Genomic DNA, 22,114 nt, shown 5'->3' on the forward strand with positions numbered 1-22,114 from the left:
GGCGTTTCCCGAGACACGTGTCATCCGAGAACTCTCAGACAGAAAAGAACAACCTTAACTTCAGAAGCTCATAAGTACTGGAAGGATTAAGATTTTTTTAATAGAAGTAATTTACAAAACTGTTTAACTTTCTGGAGCCAGTTGATATGTACAAAAAAAGTTTTTTTCTGCAATACCCCTTTAATATCACAAGAACGTGGCATTTTAGAAGGGTGTGTAGACTTTTATATCTATTGTATGCCACACACAAATATGAACAACAGTGTGGAAGTTAATGGTAAAAATAAAAGTAAAAAACTAAACAAAATTTTTTATTTTACACAGTTTATGCTTCAGTCTTGTATCCATTTAAATATCAAAAGACTTAAAAGGTGTACGAAATCTGGTCTTGAGAAGTCACTGGATAAAAAGATGACTGTACGGTGGCTTGGCACTGGTAGCTCCTGAGATTCGCTGTTAGTCCTGGGTGGCATGTAAGTGCTCATTTATCCTGCTGCAGTGCATTACACAGTGTTCACTTAAAGGGAACCTGTCATCACTCTCATGCTGCCTGAACCACAAGTCATTTCAGGGTAGTCCCCACCCACCCCTTTCCCACCAGCCTTGATTATTAGATCTTCCTGTTTGGGTAACGGGATAACTATCAATCAAGACTGGTGGAGCAGTAAGAAGCCACCAAATATCTCTACTGATGACTTGTGCTTCATGAAGCATGTAGGTGATGACAGTTTCCCTTTAAGTAAGTAGGATTTAATTTATTCAATGGATCTCTATGGCTCTCCAGGCAACTTCACGGATAGAGCAAATAGAAGGTTATCCTTAAAGGAGAACTCCAGACCATAAAAATTGTCCCCCATAGTGCCGGCAGTAAAAAAAATAAAGATGTACATACCTTCCTCCGCTCCGGCTCCGGTCTCCGCTGCGATCCACTTCCTGGTTGCCGGTGGTCAGATGAATGAGCCAATCACCAGCCGCAGCGCAGTCCGACTCGGCCGGCGATAGGCTGAGCGGCAGTGTGACGTTTTTGACCCTGGCCTCAGGTGCCGGTGTGGTGAAGAATTTTGTGTCCTGAAGCGTTTTCACACTGCCCCTCAGCCTATCGCCGGCCGAGTCAGACTGCGCTGTGGCTGGTGATTGGCTGATTCATCCAACAACCGGCAACCAGGAAGTGGATCGCGGCGGAGACCGGTGCCGGGGGAGCGGAGGAAGGTATGTACATCTTTATTTTTTTACTGACAGCACTATGGGGGACAATTTTTATGGTCTGGAGTTCTCCTTTAAATGGGCACTGTCAGATACAAAATCTTTTGATATGTTGTAAAGCATGTATAACCAATAGGTTTTGGATTTGCTTTCATTAGAAAATTTTCAGTATTTCATACAGAAAAAGCCAGTCAAACAACTGCCCCCCCCCTGCCTGCTTGGACACATACTAGTCCTGCTGTGTCCATGCGTCATCACCTATGTCATGGACACTTCCTTGATTGACAGCTGTGATTGCAGGAAAAATCCTCCCACTGTCAGCTTGTGTCCCGCTACTGTCAGTGAGGAAAAGCTGGGAGTTGTAGTTTTGCTAATGCTAGGGGAGATGTGAGCAGACAGCATACTGAGGGAGGGGGTGGAGACCTGCACAGTGAGGCCACGCCCCTTCCCACGCCCCCTTCCTTTGAGAAGAATTCAGACTAGTGAGCTAAATTAAAAGTGTAATAAAAAAATAAATAAAGGTGTTAGACACATAAAAAGGTGTACATGGTCAGGATTAGGTACTGAGTGATGTATAAAAAAATTTTTTTGGGGATCTGACGGGTACACTTTAACAGAAGAACTCCACCTTCTAGACATATATAACTCCTGGTAAATTGATATAACTATCTGATAACTATATTTATATGGCTATCTATCTGATAACAGAGGGTCTGACTACTAGGACCCTTTGCTAACTCCAGAACAGAGTCTCCCTTGAAAACAGGGGAACAGAGTCTCCTCTGAGATTGGAGTGGTCTTCATTCAGTCCCTACGGAAATAGTCAAAGATAGCTGAATATGGCGCAACCACTTCTCCATTTTTATGGTAGACCACTCCATTATCAGAGGAGACTGTCCTGCATTCTCAGGGAAGATCTGAAGATCATGGAGATTTTACAAAGTAAAAAACCTAGGTGACCATGCTCGATGTACGATGATTTCATAATTTTGCAAGGGGTTTTAAGACAAGGTGGGGTGAATTTCAATGGCAGAAGCTTTCACATCCACTCACTGGCCAAAGGGAAGCAGCTGTAGCCTGAGACACAAAGGTCTAATCCTAGAATCCGCCATAGTCTTGTGAATGAACCAAGTGGGTGGGTCACTTGTAGAAGTCTACTTGTCTGATGTCACTATGCCAAGTAAGATGGTAGAACCAGTGATTCTACAAGGCCAATTCTTCATTCTGCATTTTGAATACAAGTCTTCAGGTCAGGAGACTGGGGATCGGCTTTGTAGAGTTTGGCGTCAGGCAGTATTCGGTTATGTCTGTGCCTCACATCTGCAGCAAATTTGTCTTTGGCTTTCAGTAAAATTTATGCTGAATAACCCGAGCAACTTGCATGTTACACCGAGGCTCTGTTCACATCATGATTGGCCTCTCTGTTCAATATACAAGTCTACATTGACTTCCATAACACTATAAAATATCAAAAATAGCATCTCTCTTTTGACATACATCCGGCCAACAGAACTGATCAGGTACAATACCAAGTAGATGTCAGCCCCAATATTACGTAAAAAGCGTAAATAACACTGACATAACACAATGAGGATGGTATACTGTTACCATTATATTCAAGTCTTTAAAATACCATATAATTAATAAATCATACAAACAGTATAAATACCCAACCCAAATCCACTCAGGTTCTCCTTGTGTCTGACCAGTAGATCCTTTCAGACATGTCATATTTCATCTATTATTAAAAAAATATACGAGCCATCTACAACCCTTATTATCACTTCCCACTTCATTGTGTTTGGTGAAGAAGATGATGACGCCATCAGATCATGGCCAGAAGAAGATCAGACCGGCTCCTTCTCTGTAACGTGAACATCATCGGCATGGACTGTCAGGGTGGAAGCTTGGCCACAGAGGTGCTGGTGATCCTTCCAGTCCTATCAAAGAGCAAATTAGTCACGTAAATGGAAATAGCAGACGCAGTATCACCAGCTATACATCAAGGATCTATATCCATGACGACATATTCTGATCAGTACATGAGAACATGAATAAGGCCTGTGTAATATCTTGTGAAACGGAATGCAGTGATCCCTCAACTTACAATGGCCTCAACATACAATGGTCTTTTCTGGAAACCAGAAGTTGAAACCAGACTCAACATACAATGACAATCTGGACAAAGACAGCCCAGATCTGTGAAACTTGTCAATGGCTGGAAGAACTGACCAATCAGAATGGGCAATTTACTGGTAAAACCCCTGTATTACTGAAGCGTATGCACTGACTGATGTCTGGTAGTGCCCCCTACAGTACAAAGAGGTATTACATGTTCTGTACTACTCTTTACCTGTATTACTGAAGTGTATGCACTGACTGATGTCTGGTAGCGCCCCCTACAGTAGAGAGAGATATTACATGTTCTGTACACTTTACCTGTCCCAGGGTTACCGGCTCCTTTGGACACCAGGTGAGGGAGACTCCATGTTACTTTTTTAGGACACTGCATGTACTGTACAGGACCCTGAAGATGCTCCTGTCCTCTAAATAGACCAGTGTTTCCCAAGCAGGGTGCCCCCAGCTGTTGCAAAACTACAACTCACAGCATGCCCGGACAGCCAAAGGCTGTCCGGGCATGCTGGGAGTTGTAGTTCTGCAACAGCTGGAGGCTCCCTGCTTGGAAAACACTGACAAAGACAGTGATTACAGCTCCCAGCAGATCTTTCTTACTTTTATATATAAGAACTTACTTTTAGAGATGAGCGAACTTACAGTAAATTCGATTCGTTACGAACTTCTTGGCTCGGCAGTTGATGTCTTTTCCTGCATATATTAGTTCAGCTTTCAGGTGCTCCCGTGGGCTGGAAAAGGTGGATACAGTCCTAGGAGACTCTTTTCTAGGACTGTATCCACCTTTTCCAGCCCACCGGAGCACCGGAAAGCTGAACTAATTTATGCAGGAAAAGTCAGCAACCGCCGAATCGAATTTACTGTAAGTTCGCTCATCTCTACTTACTATATATATATATATATATATATATATATATATATATATATATATATATATAAAATTAGTTATCTACTTATTTTTCTTTAATTCTCACTTTTTCCTATTTTTGGATGACATTTTCGGGCTTTAGAACCAATTACCAGGTTTCCATAGAGTTCTGGTCTCAAAATACAATGGTTTCAACATACAATGGTCGTTCCAGAACCAATTATTATTGTAACTTGAGGGACCACTGTACAGTATCACTATGATTTCTGTGGAGATCAATCAATGAAGGCAGGGAAGGGTGAGATAAGGAGGAGACGTGCATCCTATGGTTCAGCACAGCCATGAGCATGACCTATAGTTTACAGATTACCTTTAACCTGATTAGTTAAAGGGGTACTCCGGTGCTTACACATCTTATCCCCTATCCAAAGGATAGGGGATAAGATGCCTGATCGCGGGAGTCCAGCAGCTGTGGACACCCGTGATCATGCACGCGGCACCCCGTTTGTAATGAGTCCCTGGAGCGTGTTCACTCCGGTTCTGATTACGGTCGACCGCAGGGCCGGCGGCGTGTGATGCCACACCTCTGCCCCCGTGTGACGTCACGCTCCGCCTCTCAATGCAAGCCTACGGGAGCGGGCGTGATAGCTGTCACGCCCCCTCCTATAGGCTTGCATTGAGAGGCGGAGCGTGACATTACACGGGGGCGGAGGTGTGACGTCACACGCCGCCGGCCCTGCGGTCGACCGTAATCAGACCCGGAGTGAACACGCTCCGGGGGCTGATTACAAACGGGGTGCCGCGTGCAAGATCAAGGGCATCCCCAGCTGCGGGACTCCCGCGATCAGGCATCTTATCCCCTATCCTTTGGATAGGAGATAAGATGTGTAAGCACCGGAGTACCCCTTTAAGGTAAGTCACTTTTACCAGTCACTAAAGAATTCATAAGTTTTGCTCACAGATATATATCACCCAGTCAGAGGCTATATGCCCAGAAGTGAGTGAAATGAGTGTTAGGGTCCCATCCGAATTGCGGCAACCTCTGCGTGGTGGATGGGGGACACGTTTTGATCAAAAAGTGAGCTAAGAGCCTCCATTTTTTTGACCAAGAGTGCTGCTGCAACCTTCTTTTTTGTATAATATACCTGTTTTTATGCCTTTTTGCCTTGCTTTAACTGTAAACATTTACAGATAACTGGCAGAAAAAACACCCTTAAAATATGCATGTATGGATTTTATGATAAACTTATTTCTAAATAATTTTTGGTGATGTTTTCTCTACTATCTGTACGAAATAATCCAGAAATACAGCAAATTTCATTTTGACCACTTGACCTAATAAGCTGTCACTTCCTGTCCTCTAAAGAAAACTATTCATCATTCTCCTTGTCATGACAGGCAGCATTATAGCGAAAGGAGACCGGAATAGCTATTCACAATAACTATTACCTCAGCACAAGACACAGGGCATGCACAATGCTCTTCCATCAGTTCTAGACTGTTTCCAATTTCCATAAACCTGCTGAGAGAATTTCACTAAACGCTGTTAAAGCAGCTGTCTACGGAAGAAAATGAGGAAAGAATAGGTAGATAAAAGTGGGGAATTTATTAGAGTCCTCCTGCTGTCAAAGGACGGACTCGACGCCACGGTTGCACAGGACAATTTATTTACATTTTTTTCCCAGACAGCGCGTTTCGGCGCTCACATGCGCCTTCATCAGGTCCACAAAGAAATAAGTTAGGTGCATCCTGAGGTGCCGACTGTGCTTGAGTGGCTCATAAGCCAGTCATGCACAGTCGGCAACTCAGGACGCACCTAACTTATATGTTTGTGGACCTGATGAAGGCGCATGTGAGCACAGAAATGAGTTGGCCGGAAAAAAAATTCAATCAATTGTCCTGTGCAACCGTGGCGTCGAGTCCGTCCTTTGACAGCAGGAGCACTCTACAAATTCCCCACTTTTATCTACCTATTCTTCCTTCACGATTCCGTACCCTAAGGGACACGGATAGGGGAGATAGAGCTGCATACTGTAACCACTGATCTCCACCTATACCTCCCAACAGTGTTGGGCTTGCACTGTTGCATCCTCTCAGCAGGTGGGTACAGCACATTAGGTGAGGTGGTGGGTCATCCCCCCTTCCCTTTTCCATTTGACGACAGCACAGGAGAGAGCGCCCAGTTTTTTTTGTTCTTTTCCGTTTTCTATGCGGAAGAAAATGTAACCCACTTCTGGGGCTTGTGTAAAATACATAAACATGCTATACTCACCTCCTCTGGCTCCACACAGCTGCAGATGCTCATGGCCCTCCTCTGGTCTCTGCTTCTTCCAGTTTTGGTGATTTTCCCAAAAACCCAGAAGAAACAGAGACTAGTGGAAACCATGAGCATTGGCACAACAGCAGTGGGAGACCAGAGGAAGTGAATATAGCTTTAATGTTTAGACACCACCCTCAGCCAGGGAGCTAATTTTTGCTTTCCCTGGTGTTCTCGGGTCTCTTCGGAGCTCCTAAAGAAATGAATGGAGCGTGTACTGTGTGCAGCACATGCTCCTCTCAGAGAGCTGGGGTCCTGTTCAGGAGATATTAGGAGGTCCCAGCGCTCAGGAACAGAGTATACACATCATGGGTCATTAAGGGGCTAAAATATGTAGTCTGGAAATGGCCTTTGGATATTCTGCTCTGTTCCACGTGTAAATCATTTCACAGGTCCAGAAAAACTCAGTCATTAAAGCTGAATTTTGGGCACATGCCAGCCCCCAAAAGCTCCCCGAAGAACAATTACCATGATTAACATCCATGCCACACATTGTTTAAAAATAGCAAACATGTAGTGCTCCGCTGTTGAACTTATGTCTATAGTTAAAAGGGCTATCCAGCTTGGAAAACCCCCTTTAGTATACCCTATTACACAATCCGAAGTTAACAGAGGGGGTGTCTAATTTCAGGAACCCTTAATTCTTGGCCAAAGCAGAGTGACTCCAGCTTTGAAGGACCTGTCCTGAATCACACAGACAACCCAGTAATATGAATATGCACTGTGAATTGTATTGCCCCCATATAAAATAATGCCCCCTACATTATAATGCCCCCTCACATTGCCCTTATACATTATAATGCCCCCTTGCATTGCCCCCATACATTATAATGCCCCCCATATAATACAATGCCCCCTACATTATAATGCCCGCATACATTGCACCCATATATAGTAATGCCCCCTCACATTTCCCCCATCAATAGTAATGTCCCCTCACATTGCCCCATATAAGTAATGCCCCCTCACATGGCCCCCGTATATAGTAATGCCCCCTCAAATTGCCCCCATATATAGTAATGCCCCTAACACAGCTCCATGGGAAAAAACAAAACCCCCACTCCCCTTTGCCTCGTTCCCCCGCAGCTCCTGTCGCTCCTCTTCTCTCTCTGCTTCCTGTGCTGACAGCTTCCGCAGAGCCGCTGCCGCACAGGAAGCTCAGGCTGGAGTGATGTGTCACGTCAGCCGCTGCAGCCGAGCGCATGCTCAACACTGTGTGTGTCTTAAAGGCGCACTCAGTGTTGAAAGCTGTGGTCGCCCGGATTCGCGAGCGCCCCCCCCCCCCCCACCTGCAGGCCCAGTCGCAGGGGGTACAATGGGGCCCGCAGGTGAAGGGTCCGGTTATGCACATGCAGGGACCGTGCCAGCACCGATCCCAGCATATGGCAGCCCTAGGGCCCCCGGGCCCCTGACTGGTGTACCGGCTGTACCCCCCTGATGGCGGCCCTGGTGTGGTGTAAGGGGTTACAATTATGTCTTGTTCTTACTTCGCCTGTACATTATTAGCACATTATACACTTTCTTTCTCAGTTTTGTTCTTTTGTGAGTGTTCAATTGCCATTTAGATAAAGAACATCTTAGCTCGTCCGGTAACAAGGCTCTTACAGACATGCTTGAGGAACTTCTTACCTTCCGCTGGCAGAAGATGGAGCAGTAATTGACTTTGTGGCAGCCGGTGCATTCATTAAGAGCCTCTCTGCCGCAGTTTACACAGGATTGCTGTGGAGAGACACCATTATGTCATAAGAGCATTGTATGAGCACCGCAGAGAATTAATGGAATACAAGTGTCATTCACAATGTCCGAGGTCAGAATGTCCAGTGCATTATGGATTAACACCTACCTGGCCTTAATGCGCAATTCTTCACTCCCCCCCCCCTTAAAGTCTAAACTTTAGAGTAGAGTAAAGCTGGCCAGATACATTAAAGGGGTATTCCAGCCAAATACATCTTATCCCCTTACCAAAAGATAGGGGATAAGATGTCTGATCGCAGTGGGGACGGCCGCTGGGACCCCCTGCAATCTTCCGAATTCTATGTAGGGCTGCGCCTCCAGTCTCGGAAGCCTCCTTGTTTCCGGGACTGGAGACGTGACGTCATGCCCCCTCCATTCATGTCTATGGGAGGAGGCGTGACGGTCGTCACGCCTCCTCCCATAGACATGAATGGAGGGGGCGTGGACATCTTATCGCCTATCCTTTGGATAGGGGATAAGATGTATTTGGCCAGAATACCCCTTTAAACAGTACCTATCATCTTAACTAACTTCTGACAGATGTTTTGATCAGTAGGGTCACCACACCAAACAATAAAATGAAGGCGCAGAGGTTCTCATGTGTGCGCTATTCTAAGAGAGCAGAGGGGTCCACGGATTTATAAAAAGCCTGCAAGACTTCCAATAAATCTGTGCACCCACGTTCAGCTTCCTAAGCTCTGAGCAATAATGACTGGACCCCTTTATTTTAGCGTTTGGTGGGGTCTTAGCGCCCATACCCAATCCATCAAAACTTCAAATTTATCACTATGACCTTTTAGAATTTTGTGAGAATTGTAGTTACCCGTTATTGTCAGCCCTCCCACCAATTTGGTGGGACCATCTTATGTGAATCAAGACCTTCTGACTCAGATGTCTCTTCTATGAGCAGGTGTCAGGGAAGAGAAAGAAAGGGTAGCTGGATTTTAACATGGCCAATCTTTTTGTTCTTACATGAAATAAATCCCCGTCAGGGGTGTCTGGCAGGGGCTTAAAGGGGTATTCCAGGCAAAAACTTGTGTATATATATATCAATTGGCTCCAGAAAGTTAAACAGATCTGTAAATTACTTCTATTAAAAATCTTAATCTTTTCAGTACTTATGAGCTTCTGAAGTTAAGGTTGTTCTTTTCTGTCTAAGTCCTCTCTGATGACACCTGTCTCGGGAAACACCCAGTTTAGAAGCAAATCCCCATAGCAAACCTCTTCTAAACTGGGCGTTTCCCAAGACAGGTGTCATCAGAGAGGATTTAGACAGAAAAGAACAACCTTAACTTCAGAAGCTCATAAGTACTGAAAGGATTAAGATTTTTTAATAGAAGTAATTTACAAATCTGTCTGTTATTAGCTTCTGAAGTTTTCTGTCTAACTGCTCAATGATGATGTCACGTCCGGGGAGCTGTGAGTCATCAGAGAGCAGTTAGACAGAAAACAACAACTCAACTTCAGAAGCTAATAACTATTGAAAGGATTAAGATTTTTTAATAGAAGTAATTTACAAATCTGTTTAACTTTCCGGAGCCAGTTGATATATAAAAAAAAGTTTTGGCCTGGAATACCCCTTTAAGACTGTTTTATATATATATATATATATATATATATATATATATATATATATATATATTATAAGCAGTAATGCCTCTTTTCGAGTCTGTTTAGACTTCCACTCTTTGTAAAGATCATGGAATTGCTTAGGGTAGTATTACATGGTTAGAACTGTAAAAAATACAAGCACTGATCTAGTAGATCAGCGCCAATTTTATGGAGTCTATCACATGGCGGGCAGGGGCAAACAAATGATCGCCAGATTTACTTCCATCATAGTTGGTGCACATCCCCTCTTACCAATGATCCATGGTTTTTATCCGGGTTAAAGATGTGATCAGCTGATGAACAAGAACTTGGTTGTTCGCTGGGTATATTACACAGGGTGATATCAGCCTATGCAGCCAATAACCGATTTGTGTAATAGGGCCCAATAGTCTATTACTATTATACTTTAGGTAGTAAACGCTCTATACAGTATTCTAGTTATTGTCATTTACAGATGCCTATCTACCGTATATACTCGAGTATAAGCAGAGCTTTTCAGCACAATTTTTCGAGCTGAAAACGCCCCCCTCGGCTTATACTCGAGTGAACTCTCTGCCTGTCAATCCCTTCATCAGCGGTCTTCAACCTGCAGACCTCCAGATGTTGCAAAACTACAACTTCCAGCATGCCCGGACAGCCACTGGTTGAAGACCACTGATGAAGGGATTGACAGGCGGTGATGATGAAGGGGGGGGGGGGGGAGATGGGGTCTGGATGATTACATGGGGGGATGATGTATTTCCCACCCTAGGCTTATAGTCGAGTCAATACTGCGTTCATGCGCAACGTCCCTTTGCGTTGTCGTCAAGGCAACGTCACTAGTCCGGGGCCGGGCCCGAAGCACGGAGAGGAGGCCCCCCCCCCCCCGGTGAAAATGGACAGCCCGCAACGACTAATGCTCCCCATCGGACGGTCCGTGCAGCATAGATGGCCCGGACCAGCTCACCCTAACTTCCTGCCGAGGGGAGGTAAGTACAAAACAAAATGGGGGGGCTGGATGATGACAAAGGCCGCAGTGGTCTTCAACCTGTGGACCTCCAGAGGTTTCAAAACTACAACACCCAGCATGCCCGGACAGCCGATGGCTGTCCGGGCATGCTGGGAGTTGTAGTTTTGCAACATCTGGAGGTCCGCAGGTTGAAGACCACTGATGAAGGGATTGACAGGCGGTGATGATGAAGGGGGTCTGGATGATTACATGGGGGGGGGGATGATGTATTTTCCACCATAGGCTTATAGTCGAGTCAATAACTTTTCCCGGGTTTTTGGGGTGAAATTAGGGGCCTCGGCTTATATTCGGGTTGGCTTATACTCGAGTATATACGGTATGTGTTAATTCACTTGTGTGTTGTACAGAACCAGCTAAGGAACAGGAAAGAAATATCCAAGAATGAGAAAGACCAGAATATCACCTCCGCCCGTCATTAAAAAACGCAATTAGAAAACCAACTAGAAGATATATACGAGCTGCTAATTCCAAAAAATACAACATAATGAACACATTGAGGAGAAGAGCAAACACATAACACGAGGGAGGAGGAGAGAGTGTGAAGGCAAGGAAGTGTAACTCCTTAAAATAGTGAGAGGTAACAAGATGCAGAGCGAGAGAGGAGGGAGGTGTGACTGCTGTGACGATACATTCAGAAACCTTCGTGTGGCGTGAACCTACATGAAATATATATATCTCTATAGGACACATGAATACTAAAAATAGACTTGCGTATTAATATTCAAAAATGTGCGCAATTCTTCAGGAAAATCGCAGTTATCCCATAAATAGATGAGGCAGATATGACAGGAGGGAACCCAAGGGTCCTACTGACACGTAACCTGTCCGAATGCAATAGAAGAAAAGAAACAGCACATATGTATAAATCCAAGGATGTACGAGCTGGTCTTACCCGAAGTAAAAGCTCATGTTTGCTTTCCATGTCCTCTGTCTGTTGGAAGAGATGATTAGGGAACTGAAGAAAAATAACCCCAAATGATAATGTTAATAAGAGAAATCTTAAATAGGAAATGCCACAAATATCTGCTGGTGCCACCTCTGGAACCTTCCTCATCGGGAGAATAGGGTCCCCTGAAGAGGTGGTTTTGAGCACCTTGCTCTTTATATAACTCACAAAGGCTTCAATGGAGAAAGCAAGGTGCCTCGTACCCGCAAATAGGGTTACAGGACCCCCACCTATGAGGTATATTTCCATACACAACTTTGGGTAAAGTGGCCGGGGGAGGGAGGGGCGTTTAATTATTTTTTTTTTAAACTAAGACTAAATAAAGCAAGTACTACAGTTACAAATAGCAGGAATCTTGCTACTATTCAATCTTAAAGGGGTATTCTGGCTTTATACATCTTATCCCCTATCCTCTGATGTATAATCGCAGGGGTCCCACAGCTGTGTCGGGTGCTGCCTCCGAGACGGGGTATCACGCCACGCCCCTCCATTCATGTCTAGGGGAGGGGGGATGACGGCTGTCACACCCCCTCCCATAGACATGAATGGAGGGGGTGTGGCATGACATCACTAGGGGGCGTGGCCGTGAGGTCACGTCCCCGTCTCGGAGGTAGCACCATTCATTACACTGGCACAGAATGCCGGGTGCTGTACCGAGATCGCAGGGGGTCCCCAGCAGCAGGACCCCTGCGATCATACATCTTATCGCCTATACTTTGGGGGGGGAATAAGATGTATAAATCCGGAATAACCCTTTAACCTATAGTCTACTTGGTGCAATTGTTACGCAACTGTTTTATAGCCAATTCATTCATTGCTTGAGGAATACTCAGGTTTTGAAAGGAGACTGCGTATGGGAAACAATCTCTTCAACCACTAAGGATTTAAAGCAGGTTTCAGCTGCAATGGGACCTGTCTGTCCCCTAAGAAGATTATGGATTTAATTACAGATCATCTCGCTGACCTGTGTCATAGGGATGGGAACGGCTGGGTCGGGAATGTCACAGTGCACACTGCCCTGGAGGTGGGTTATAACCTCTGACCCAAGCAGACATTTCACAAAACAAAACACAGACTATTACAAGCAGGGGCATAATAGACATAGAACAATCTTTATTCCTGCCATGTTTTTATTTTGATCACTTTACTGGAGTTTTAAAAGGGTTTAAAAGAGAAACAGACAACTATTCAGCTATTTATACTGGGTTATAGTGTGGGTGAATAGCTGTAAAAAGCGGGGTCACTTACATTTATAGGTGCTGTATTTCCGGAGTTTGGGACGTTTCTAATTCTATCAATATTCATCTTTTGATCTTTTTCTCTTTAATATAGTACAACAGTATCACTAATAAAGCATTCTAGGAACTCCATGAATACAGAAAAATCTATTTAAAGATGGTAAAATCTTATTAGGTTTAGGAGGTATTCAGTTTTAGAAAATGTTATTTAGTGTGTGTTAAAATGATTTTCAATTTTCCCATATACTTTCCACTGTATTAAAGGGGTACTCCACCCCTACACATCTTATCCCCTATCCAAAGGATATGGTATAAGATTTATGATCACGGAGGTCTGATCGCTGTCACGCCCCCTCCCATAGACTTGCGCTGAGGGGGCGAGGCGTGACGTCACACAGGGGAGGAGTCGTGACGTCACGATCTTCCGTTCCCGTGGTCGGGAGTCAGACCCTCCAGCGCTTCCGGAGCAGTAACAGGTGGGTGCTGCATGCTATATTGCGGGGGTCCCCAGCGGCAGGACCCTGCGATCAGACATCTTATCCCCTATCCTTTGGATAGGGGATAAGATGTCTAGGGGCGGAGTACCCCTTTAAATCTCCATTTAGAGATTGTAGTAGGTTTAGAATTGGCAGAGAAGGGGGCATGGCCTATGCATATCAGCGCATTAACATTAGTGCACATTTAGTATAGTTGCCGATCATTCGCTACTTTATTTGTCATAAATCAAAATATATCCATGGAGTTCCTGATAGGAGCTCCTGTCAAATTTAGTACCGTATATATATATATCTGTGCACCCCTCCCCCTTTTTCACAGGAGGTGTCTTAAATTTATAATGGATCCAGCATGTCACCCAGTCAGAGGCCATATGCCCAACAGAGGTGAGTGGTTATGAGTGTTAGGCTCAGAATTTGTGTTAGGGTCCCATCCTAAATGAGGCCACCTCCGCGTGGTGGATGGGGGAACACGCTTTGATCAAAAAGTGCGCTAAGAGCCTCCATCTTTTGACCAAGTGTGCTGCTGCAATCTTTTTTTGTATACTATATATATATATATATATATATATATATATATATATATATACATACATACATACATATATATTGTGCTGCATCTAAATTGTTGTTCCGGTTGTGTGTGGTTAGGCAGATGGACTCGCGTTAACGATTGCGTAACTTATATCCCCCAATAGTGTTAGTGATTGTGTCACTTGTATTTCCTATATCTAAAGAGTAGGGGGGGGGGGGGGGTCCATTCTGTATTCATCTTGGTATACTATTCCCTCGGGGAGTGATGCCATAGAGTTTATTTGCTGGCCGTGTGGTGACTGATGTGTGTACTATTGTAATTCTGTAGCCTGTATATAGCCCCTATCTGCATACGCTTAGCGTGCTTCTATATATGTTCTATACATTTCTTATTTTACATGCTTCATATATGTAGTCCTTGCGCTTATATATTAAATAATGCTTAAATAGTGTTAAATATGTGTCACATTGATTTAAGATACATATATGTATAACCTTTGTCTTTATATACTCATTTTGTTATTAATCATAACCAATACACCTGCATAGTTAATCATACCTGTGTGTTATTTCATGAAATTGCTAAACATACCGCCATAGCGTAAATCAATGAGCTATTAAATATTCTGGGTAAATAGTCAGGCCCAGAGATATGAATTGCTTTGTTTACATATTGTGGCAGTTCATAAGATCACATATATTAAATTACTGGTGACTGCAGGTCATGATGTCACAATGACGTAATGACCGCCCGCCATAGCGGGATAGACACAACATTCATATGGGGGTCATCTTGTGGGGGGGGGGGGGGGGGACTAATCCTACTTTAAGGGAGTTGCCCAGAGGGATGATTTACATATGAATAGCGAACTCACCGTGTATAATCTCCTCCCACAAATTTAAGGAGGTCCGCACATGGGTCTCCATCGTGTGTGATCAATCAGACTGACATATTTGGTAGGTCCTATCTTGATCAGATAATACTGACATATTTGGTAGGTCCTACCGTAGATCAGGTCAATAATACTGACAGTAAGGCATGTCTACTAGAAGACACTGGGCAGTGACGTCAGCCAACTACAACATCCCTCTCCATGCCAAAGAGGAGCAGAAAAGCTGCAGACTGTCGTGATAACGAACTTCAGTTGGGGCCTACTGCTATATTGGGGCTATACAGGAGGCTTATGAGATATCTTGGGTGAGTTCCCACACTATTTTCCAGGACTCAAGTCCTGGAAAATAGTGTGGGAACTCACCCAAGATATCTCATAAGCCTCCTGTATAGCCCCAATATAGCAGTAGGCCCCAACTGAAGTTAGTTATCATGACAGTCTGCAGCTTAAAGGGGTATTCACTGTATTGAGGTGAACTAAGCAACTGAGCATGCCTGACCAGAGGAGGAAACTGCCTACAGGACGTATCCCATGGCAACAAGCAGAGGTCATCCAGCCCATATATGGAGGACTACCTTTCAAAAACTATTCATTTCTGATAATTACTTATATTTGCAAATTGGTTTCATTTTTACATAATGCATACATTTAGACCTATTTATCTTCATGGAACAACCCCTTTTAAAGGTGTTGCCTTTTGCATAGTCCAATGGAGTTACGCAAATAACTTCCCCACTTCAGCTACTTCCAGCTTTTTAGATCACCTTCAAAAGCCACAGACAAGCAGGAGCTGGATGAAAAACTGATGAAGCAGGGTGAGACAACCTCTATAAAGGGGCACTCCGGTGGGGAAAAAAAAATTCAACTCAACTGGAGCCAGAAAGTTAATCAGATTTGTAAATGACTTCTGTTTAAAAATCTTAAAGGGGTATTCCAGGCAAAACCTTTTTTTATATATATATCAACTGGCTCCGGAAAGTTAAACAGATTTGTAAATTACTTCTATTAAAAAATCTTAATCCTTCCAATAGTTATTAGCTTCTGAAGTTTTCTGTCTAACTGCTCAATGATGATGTCCCGTCCCGGGAGCTGTGCATGATGGGAGAATATCCCCATAGGAACTGTACAGCTCCCGGGACGTGAGTCATCAGAAAGCAGTTAGACAGAAAACAACAACTCAACTTCAGAAGCTAATAACTATTGGAAGGATTAAGATTTTTTAATAGAAGTCATTTACAAATCTGTTTAACTTTCCGGAGCCAGTTGATATATAAAAAAAAGTTTTGGCCTGGAATACCCTTTTAATCGTTCCAGTACTTATCAGCTGCTGTATACTACAGATAAATTTGTGAAGTTCTTTCCAGTCTGACCACAGTGCTCAGGAACTGTCCAGAGCAGGAGAGGTTTTATATGGAAATATGCTAATCTGGACAGATGTCAGCAAAAAGCATTGTTGCCAGACTGGAAAGAACTACACAACTTCCTCTGGAGCATACAGCAGCTGATAAGTACTGAAAGGCTTCGGATTTTGAAATAGAAGTAATTTACGAATCTGTTTAACTTTCTGCCACCAGATGATTTGAAAACATTTGTTTTCTACTTGTTTCCACCGGAGTCCCCCTTTAAGAATGTGTGTTTGTGTGCCAATGTAATAAACGTTCATTAAAACTATTTTAATTTTGGATCTTTGAAAAGGTACTGACATAATAAAATTATTGTTATTTCAACATTTAATTTATTTGCATCTTATTTACAGCATTTTATTTTATATTCAGAACTTAAAGGAGAATTCCAAGAAAGCAAACTTATCATAAGTAGCTGATTGCGGTGGGTCCGACCTCTGGGACCCCTCGCGATCGCCGAGACTGTACTCAGGTCTTTTCGGTGCTCCCATAGAACTGAATGGAGCATGTGTCGCCTGCAGCATCCACTCCTCACTGAGTGCAGGGTCCCGTCCCACTGAGCGCGGGGGTCCCAGGGGTTAGACCCCCCCTGCGATCAGCTACTTATTTTTGCGGGATTCCCGTTTAAAAAAAACAACAACTGGTGTTTGCTCCCCCACCACCAAATGAGTTAACAAAAGTTATGGGCTATTTTTCGCAGTTTACATAAATGTCATTCTTTTTATTGTTACTTGTGTAAACCACATAGCACCACAAGCAATGGGGTCCTCAGATTCCTACCTCCTTTCTCTCGGCGGAGGCTGCGGCCTCATTTTTGGCCTGTTCCACATAGGCTTTCAGCTGCTGTGCAGTACTGAGCAGAGAATTCACCATCTCTTCTAAATACAACCAAGGTCTCTGTTGCTCCGGTACCTCCAGCCCATTCACCACTCCAGATGAAGCCTCTTTTGTGGGAGTACTAGGTGCTAGTGCTAACGCTGGGAGCGAGGACAACACTGCTGGGAAATGGAAAACAGTGGACAGTGAGCAAAAAGATGATTCAAAAAATATTTAAAAAGTGGTTATGCATCAGAATGTATGCACCAAATGAAGATACCACAAAAAGAACATTGACAGGCTGCCATTATATCAGGTTTACCTCAAAAACGGGAGCTAAAAGCTGTGTTTCGATTATTAGCATATGGTTCTGTCAATTCTTAGCCATTGTAGTCTTGCTACAGAAATCCCTTGCCTAATTCACTGAGGAGATGATGTTGTTAAAGGGGTACTCCACTGCTCTGCATTTGGAACAAACTGTTCTGAATGCTGGAGCCGGGAGCTCGTGACGTCACGCCCCGCCCCCTCAATGCAAATCTATGGGAGGGGGGTGTGATGGCCATCACGCCCTCTCCCATAGACTTGCATTGAGGGGGCGGGGCTATAACATCACAACCTGCCGGCTCCAGCGTTTGGAACAGTTTGTTCCAAACTCTGAGAAGCGGAGTGCCCATTTAAGGGCTATGGACACCTTGGCACTAGTTTTTAATTTTTGCTTCCAGGTTGCTAAACAAAGCAATTTTAAAGCAGTCTTCATTAAAAAACTCCTATTGGTTGCTATGGGCAACTCAGTAACTTTTCCTCTTGACAGGTTCTGATATGACAGGTTCTGATAAATCTCCCCCATAGTCTTTACAAATGCTTGTCATGTTACAATTATAGAAGAGATGCAACCTGGTTACTGTTAGAAGCCTTTTCACTTCTCATTCCTCCCCTCTACCATATTAGTCACTATTCACACAGATTTGTTATGTGGACTCTGACACAGATTAGGCATCGATCAAGGAGGACTTCGGAAATACACAGGATCACCCAGCGCTGAATGGAACAAAGAGATCGGGACGACGGAGCCTTCAGGTGAGTAACTTTACTGGCCCAGTATGCAGCAAAACACGTTGCAAGCTGAACCATTAAAGTTACTCACCTGAAGGCTCCGTCGTCCTGATCTCGTTGTTCAATTCAGCGCCGGGCGATCCTGTGTATACTCTTACACAGGATGGCTGCAGATGGGACTCATTTGATATACGCTTCACATTGTTGTGTATGTTACTCAATCAACTTTGCGCTCCTACCCCCCCCCCCCCCCCCTTTTCTCTTCACAGATTAGGCATCAGAATCCACATGAAAGACAAGCAAGTCACATGGTCACTAGCTGACTATGCTCAAGCCATGAAGATGAATGGGACTCATGCCAGTACGAGCACAGATACATTAACAGTTTCCTGATGTTTCCTGCGAGACACAAATCGTTATGTGAACGTAACCTAATAGAGACTTATTTTTATATATATTCTGGACAGGATTGGGTCATCATACTCGTGCTTGGGCTGGGGCTGGGATTTGAGTCTGTGATACGGAAATAAAAATATATCAGTATTAGCTCAGCTTGATCAAATGACTTTTGACATGTTGATCAGAGAAATATTAGCCAGGATAGCAGGTGGCTTAGCGCTCCACTCCCTGGCCGGCTGAGAGATCTGTCCATTTCTCTGCACAGACTTATGTAGAAAAATTGAATTTTCTCTCGGCCGACTAGGGTGCCGAGCTAGTGGTTCTTAGCAGTGCGAACAACTACTTTTAACATGCCAAATGTTGTTTTTAATGACAGTAAACACTTTAAAGGGGTACTCCACCCCTAGACATCTTATCCCCTATCCACAGGATAGGGGATAAGATTTCTGACCGCATGGGTCCCGCTAGGCAGGGAGTACCCCTTTAAGGCAGTAAAGTTATAGTGTGAAAATGTTAGCAAACTATTATGTTTATTAGTCAATATTAGTGACATGTTGAGAACACTACAAATAAAACCATTTTTATATACAACTTTAACCTGCTTTTGGTTTTTGCATGACTGACGAAGACATTTTTTTTGTTGATCCACCAAAAAGCAGTTACCAGTGTGAGAGGTTAAGAAATGTTTATTTTTAGCCACCAAGCTGTTTGGTATAGCTAAGGTTTCAGCTAAAATAAAAGAACAAGGTTTGCGTCACTGCGATGAGAAAACAAGAGCAGCTGAGGTGAGGGAAACGAAAACTCTTTCCACCGATACTTATCATGCCAATTTGCACCTTAGCTTCAAACTCTGCATGGTATACATATATATATATATATTTAGCACTGTGATGTCTCACATCCAAGGCTATGTGCTGCCGCAGGCTTGTCATTCAATGGAAACATAGGAGAGAGAAGACCGTATATAAAGAAGAAAACAAGAAATATTCAGGATCTAAAGAGAAACCGACATGACTGCTGTTTTTCACTTCCATATTGGCACTCTACTGTTCCCAGGAGCAAAACATTGCTTGTACATCACCACATCATAAAGATCCAAAAGGAGGTTAACACACAAAGGATATCAAGCCTTACCCATCACCCACAAGGGCAACAAAGACAGAAAACAACAGCTGTTAAAGTGGCGCTGTCCGTTTAAATAAAATTGGGGTCTGTTCGTTCTTGGGATTAGTAGGGGTCTAAACAAAGAGGGAACAGTGCTTTCTTCTCCAACTCTCACCTAAGTGCAGGAGAAGTAGAACAGAGCTCTCCAAACTGGTTGCTGCGACACATAAGTGTGTCTGTGCCAGTCCCCAGGAGGGCTAAAACAGACAAAATGGGGTACAGCGCTCCATGGTGCATTAAAAGATAAACAGGTGAGGTGTATAGAATATGAATTCAACGCTCACCTATAGGGGTTGTGTTTCCCCATACACAACAATGGTGAGCACGTACAGTGGTAGTGTCCGCAGCCGGCCGGTCAGGTATAGAGATCAAACGGATAGCTTCGAAGAGGAACACCGGTCTCAGTGGGGCGCTGGACACAGATGATATACACGAGTGGATAAAAGCAAGGTAGTTTATTCTCCCATCATGCAACGCGTTTCACTGTGCGTGATAAGCAAAACCAGGGGCCAGTGGGCAATTACGGCAGCATTAGGTCAGGTCGACTCACAGCCTCCTTCCAGGTACCCTCCAGTGTGGCTACAAGCACACCAGGTCTGCCTCCCTCCTCCCATTGTATGTGTGTGCTTGTAGCCACACTGGAGGGTACCTGGAAGGAGGCTGTGAGTCGACCTAATGCTGCCGTAATTGCCCACTGGACCCTGGTTTTGCTCTGCTACAGAAGGTCTATGGGGCACATTTATCAAAGCCTGTGCAAAGGAAAAGTTTCCCAGTTGCCCATAGCAACCAATTCATTTTTAACAAGGCCTCTGCAAAATGAAAGAAGCGATCTGATTGGTTGCTATGGGCAACTCAGCAACTTTGCATTGCTGTACGCACCAGCTGTATTTACTAAAATTTACACCTGAAATTGATGCCTGAAAACAGGTAATAAATTGTACCTGTAGATTTCACTGTAAAGCGCACAAGCAGCTTCAGAAGCCCCTTTTAATAAATTTGAAGCAGTAAGAACGCTGGTCTTTAGTAAACCTGCCCTATAGTGCTCAGCTGAGTGATTCTCCTTATCTATCCCAACTCAGCAAAGCTTTCGTCATTTAAAAAAATAATAATTACAGTAACTTTTACTTGGAATGATGGCACGAAACCTATTGAGCTCTGTAGGTTATAGTTATTTCATTGTCTGTATTATCTACGCTTATGTTCTGTATTAGCCTAAAATCTTTGTATTAAACACTTGTCTGTAGCATATGACCTTGGTGTTTTTATAAATTGGATTCTCCTATTTACCCAGAATAAAGATGAGACAAAATAAAATCAAGAAAATGGAAATTTTCACAATTTGAAAGGATAAGGGTGGTCATATGTAGAACATTATGATAATATTGGGGCCTGTATTGAGCAGTTTGTTATAGTGTGCAAACTGAAGACAACGTCTTTTAAAGGGGTTATGCATGAATAAAAAAACGGATCTAACTTCTTCCAAACACAACACCACCTCTGTCCGCAGGTTGTTAGTGGTATTACAAGTTGGCTCTATTCACTTTAATGGAACAGAGTTGCAAAACTATACACAATGGCCCAGATTTATCAAACTGTGTGAGAGAAAAAGTGGAGGGATTTCCCCACGTGCAGCCAATCACAGCTCAGCTTTCACTTTACCAGAGCTCGTTAGCTGAGCTGTGATTGGTTGCTGTGGAAAAATCTCTCTACTTTTTCTCTCACACAGTTTGATAAATCTCCCCCAATATGCAGACAGGTGTGGTGCTGTGTTTGGAGGAAATCTGTTCTGTATTTCTAATCCTGGGTAACCTATTCAATAATTATCTAATCAAAACTGACTAAACATGGTGCACAGAGGTGAAATGACCCCCTGCCATCTCATATTTATCCCCTATCCTGTGTAAAGGGGAGGAGATTCACCGGACACCCCATTTAAAGGGAACCTATCACCATAACAATGCAGTCCAATCTACACATATCATGTTATATAGCAGGAAGAGCTGAGCAGATTAAGTTCATACTGTGTTTCGTGCTTCAGTCACAGGTTTCGACGGCATTCCACTGAGAACAAAATGCTGACATATACTGGGGAGAGCAGCATATGCCATTCATTTCAATGGCCTGACTGTTACTAAGTGGCCCTGTGTGGACTGGACAATGCTCCAAAGTAACACCTTTGAGTTCCCCTAAAATAACATATAAAGCCCAAATGGAGTAACTAAATGATTATGTTCATGCCATAAAAAAGAATGTCACCCGCTGCTCTCCTCCACGGTATATGTCAGCATCTTGTTCTCGG

At 43.7% G+C, this 22,114-nt stretch overlaps 1 protein-coding gene across 7 annotated transcripts in view; it reads right to left on the reverse strand.

Annotated features, from left to right (window-relative positions):
• Window positions 1-1,256: 1,256 nt before the first annotated feature.
• Window positions 1,257-22,114, reverse strand: part of DEAF1 (DEAF1 transcription factor) — a 75,967-nt gene continuing 55,109 nt past the window's right edge. For 3 of the 7 annotated variants that reach the window (XM_056527011.1, XM_056527006.1, XM_056527010.1), the window contains exons 9-12: window positions 17,164-17,381; window positions 11,768-11,830; window positions 8,151-8,240; window positions 1,257-3,143 (exon numbers count right to left, since the gene is read on the reverse strand). In XM_056527011.1, the coding sequence (XP_056382986.1) occupies window positions 3,051-3,143; window positions 8,151-8,240; window positions 11,768-11,830; window positions 17,164-17,381 (464 nt within the window). In that variant the 3' untranslated portion in view covers window positions 1,257-3,050. Of the gene's footprint in view, window positions 3,144-8,150; window positions 8,241-11,767; window positions 11,831-13,069; window positions 13,143-17,163; window positions 17,382-22,114 lie in introns of those variants that run through there. The other 4 variants (XM_056527007.1, XM_056527008.1, XR_008845305.1 and 1 more) reach the window with 4 other exon arrangements.

This window comes from Hyla sarda, chromosome 6 (genome assembly GCF_029499605.1).
Source record: "Hyla sarda isolate aHylSar1 chromosome 6, aHylSar1.hap1, whole genome shotgun sequence".
Classification (NCBI taxonomy): Eukaryota; Metazoa; Chordata; class Amphibia; order Anura; family Hylidae; genus Hyla; species Hyla sarda.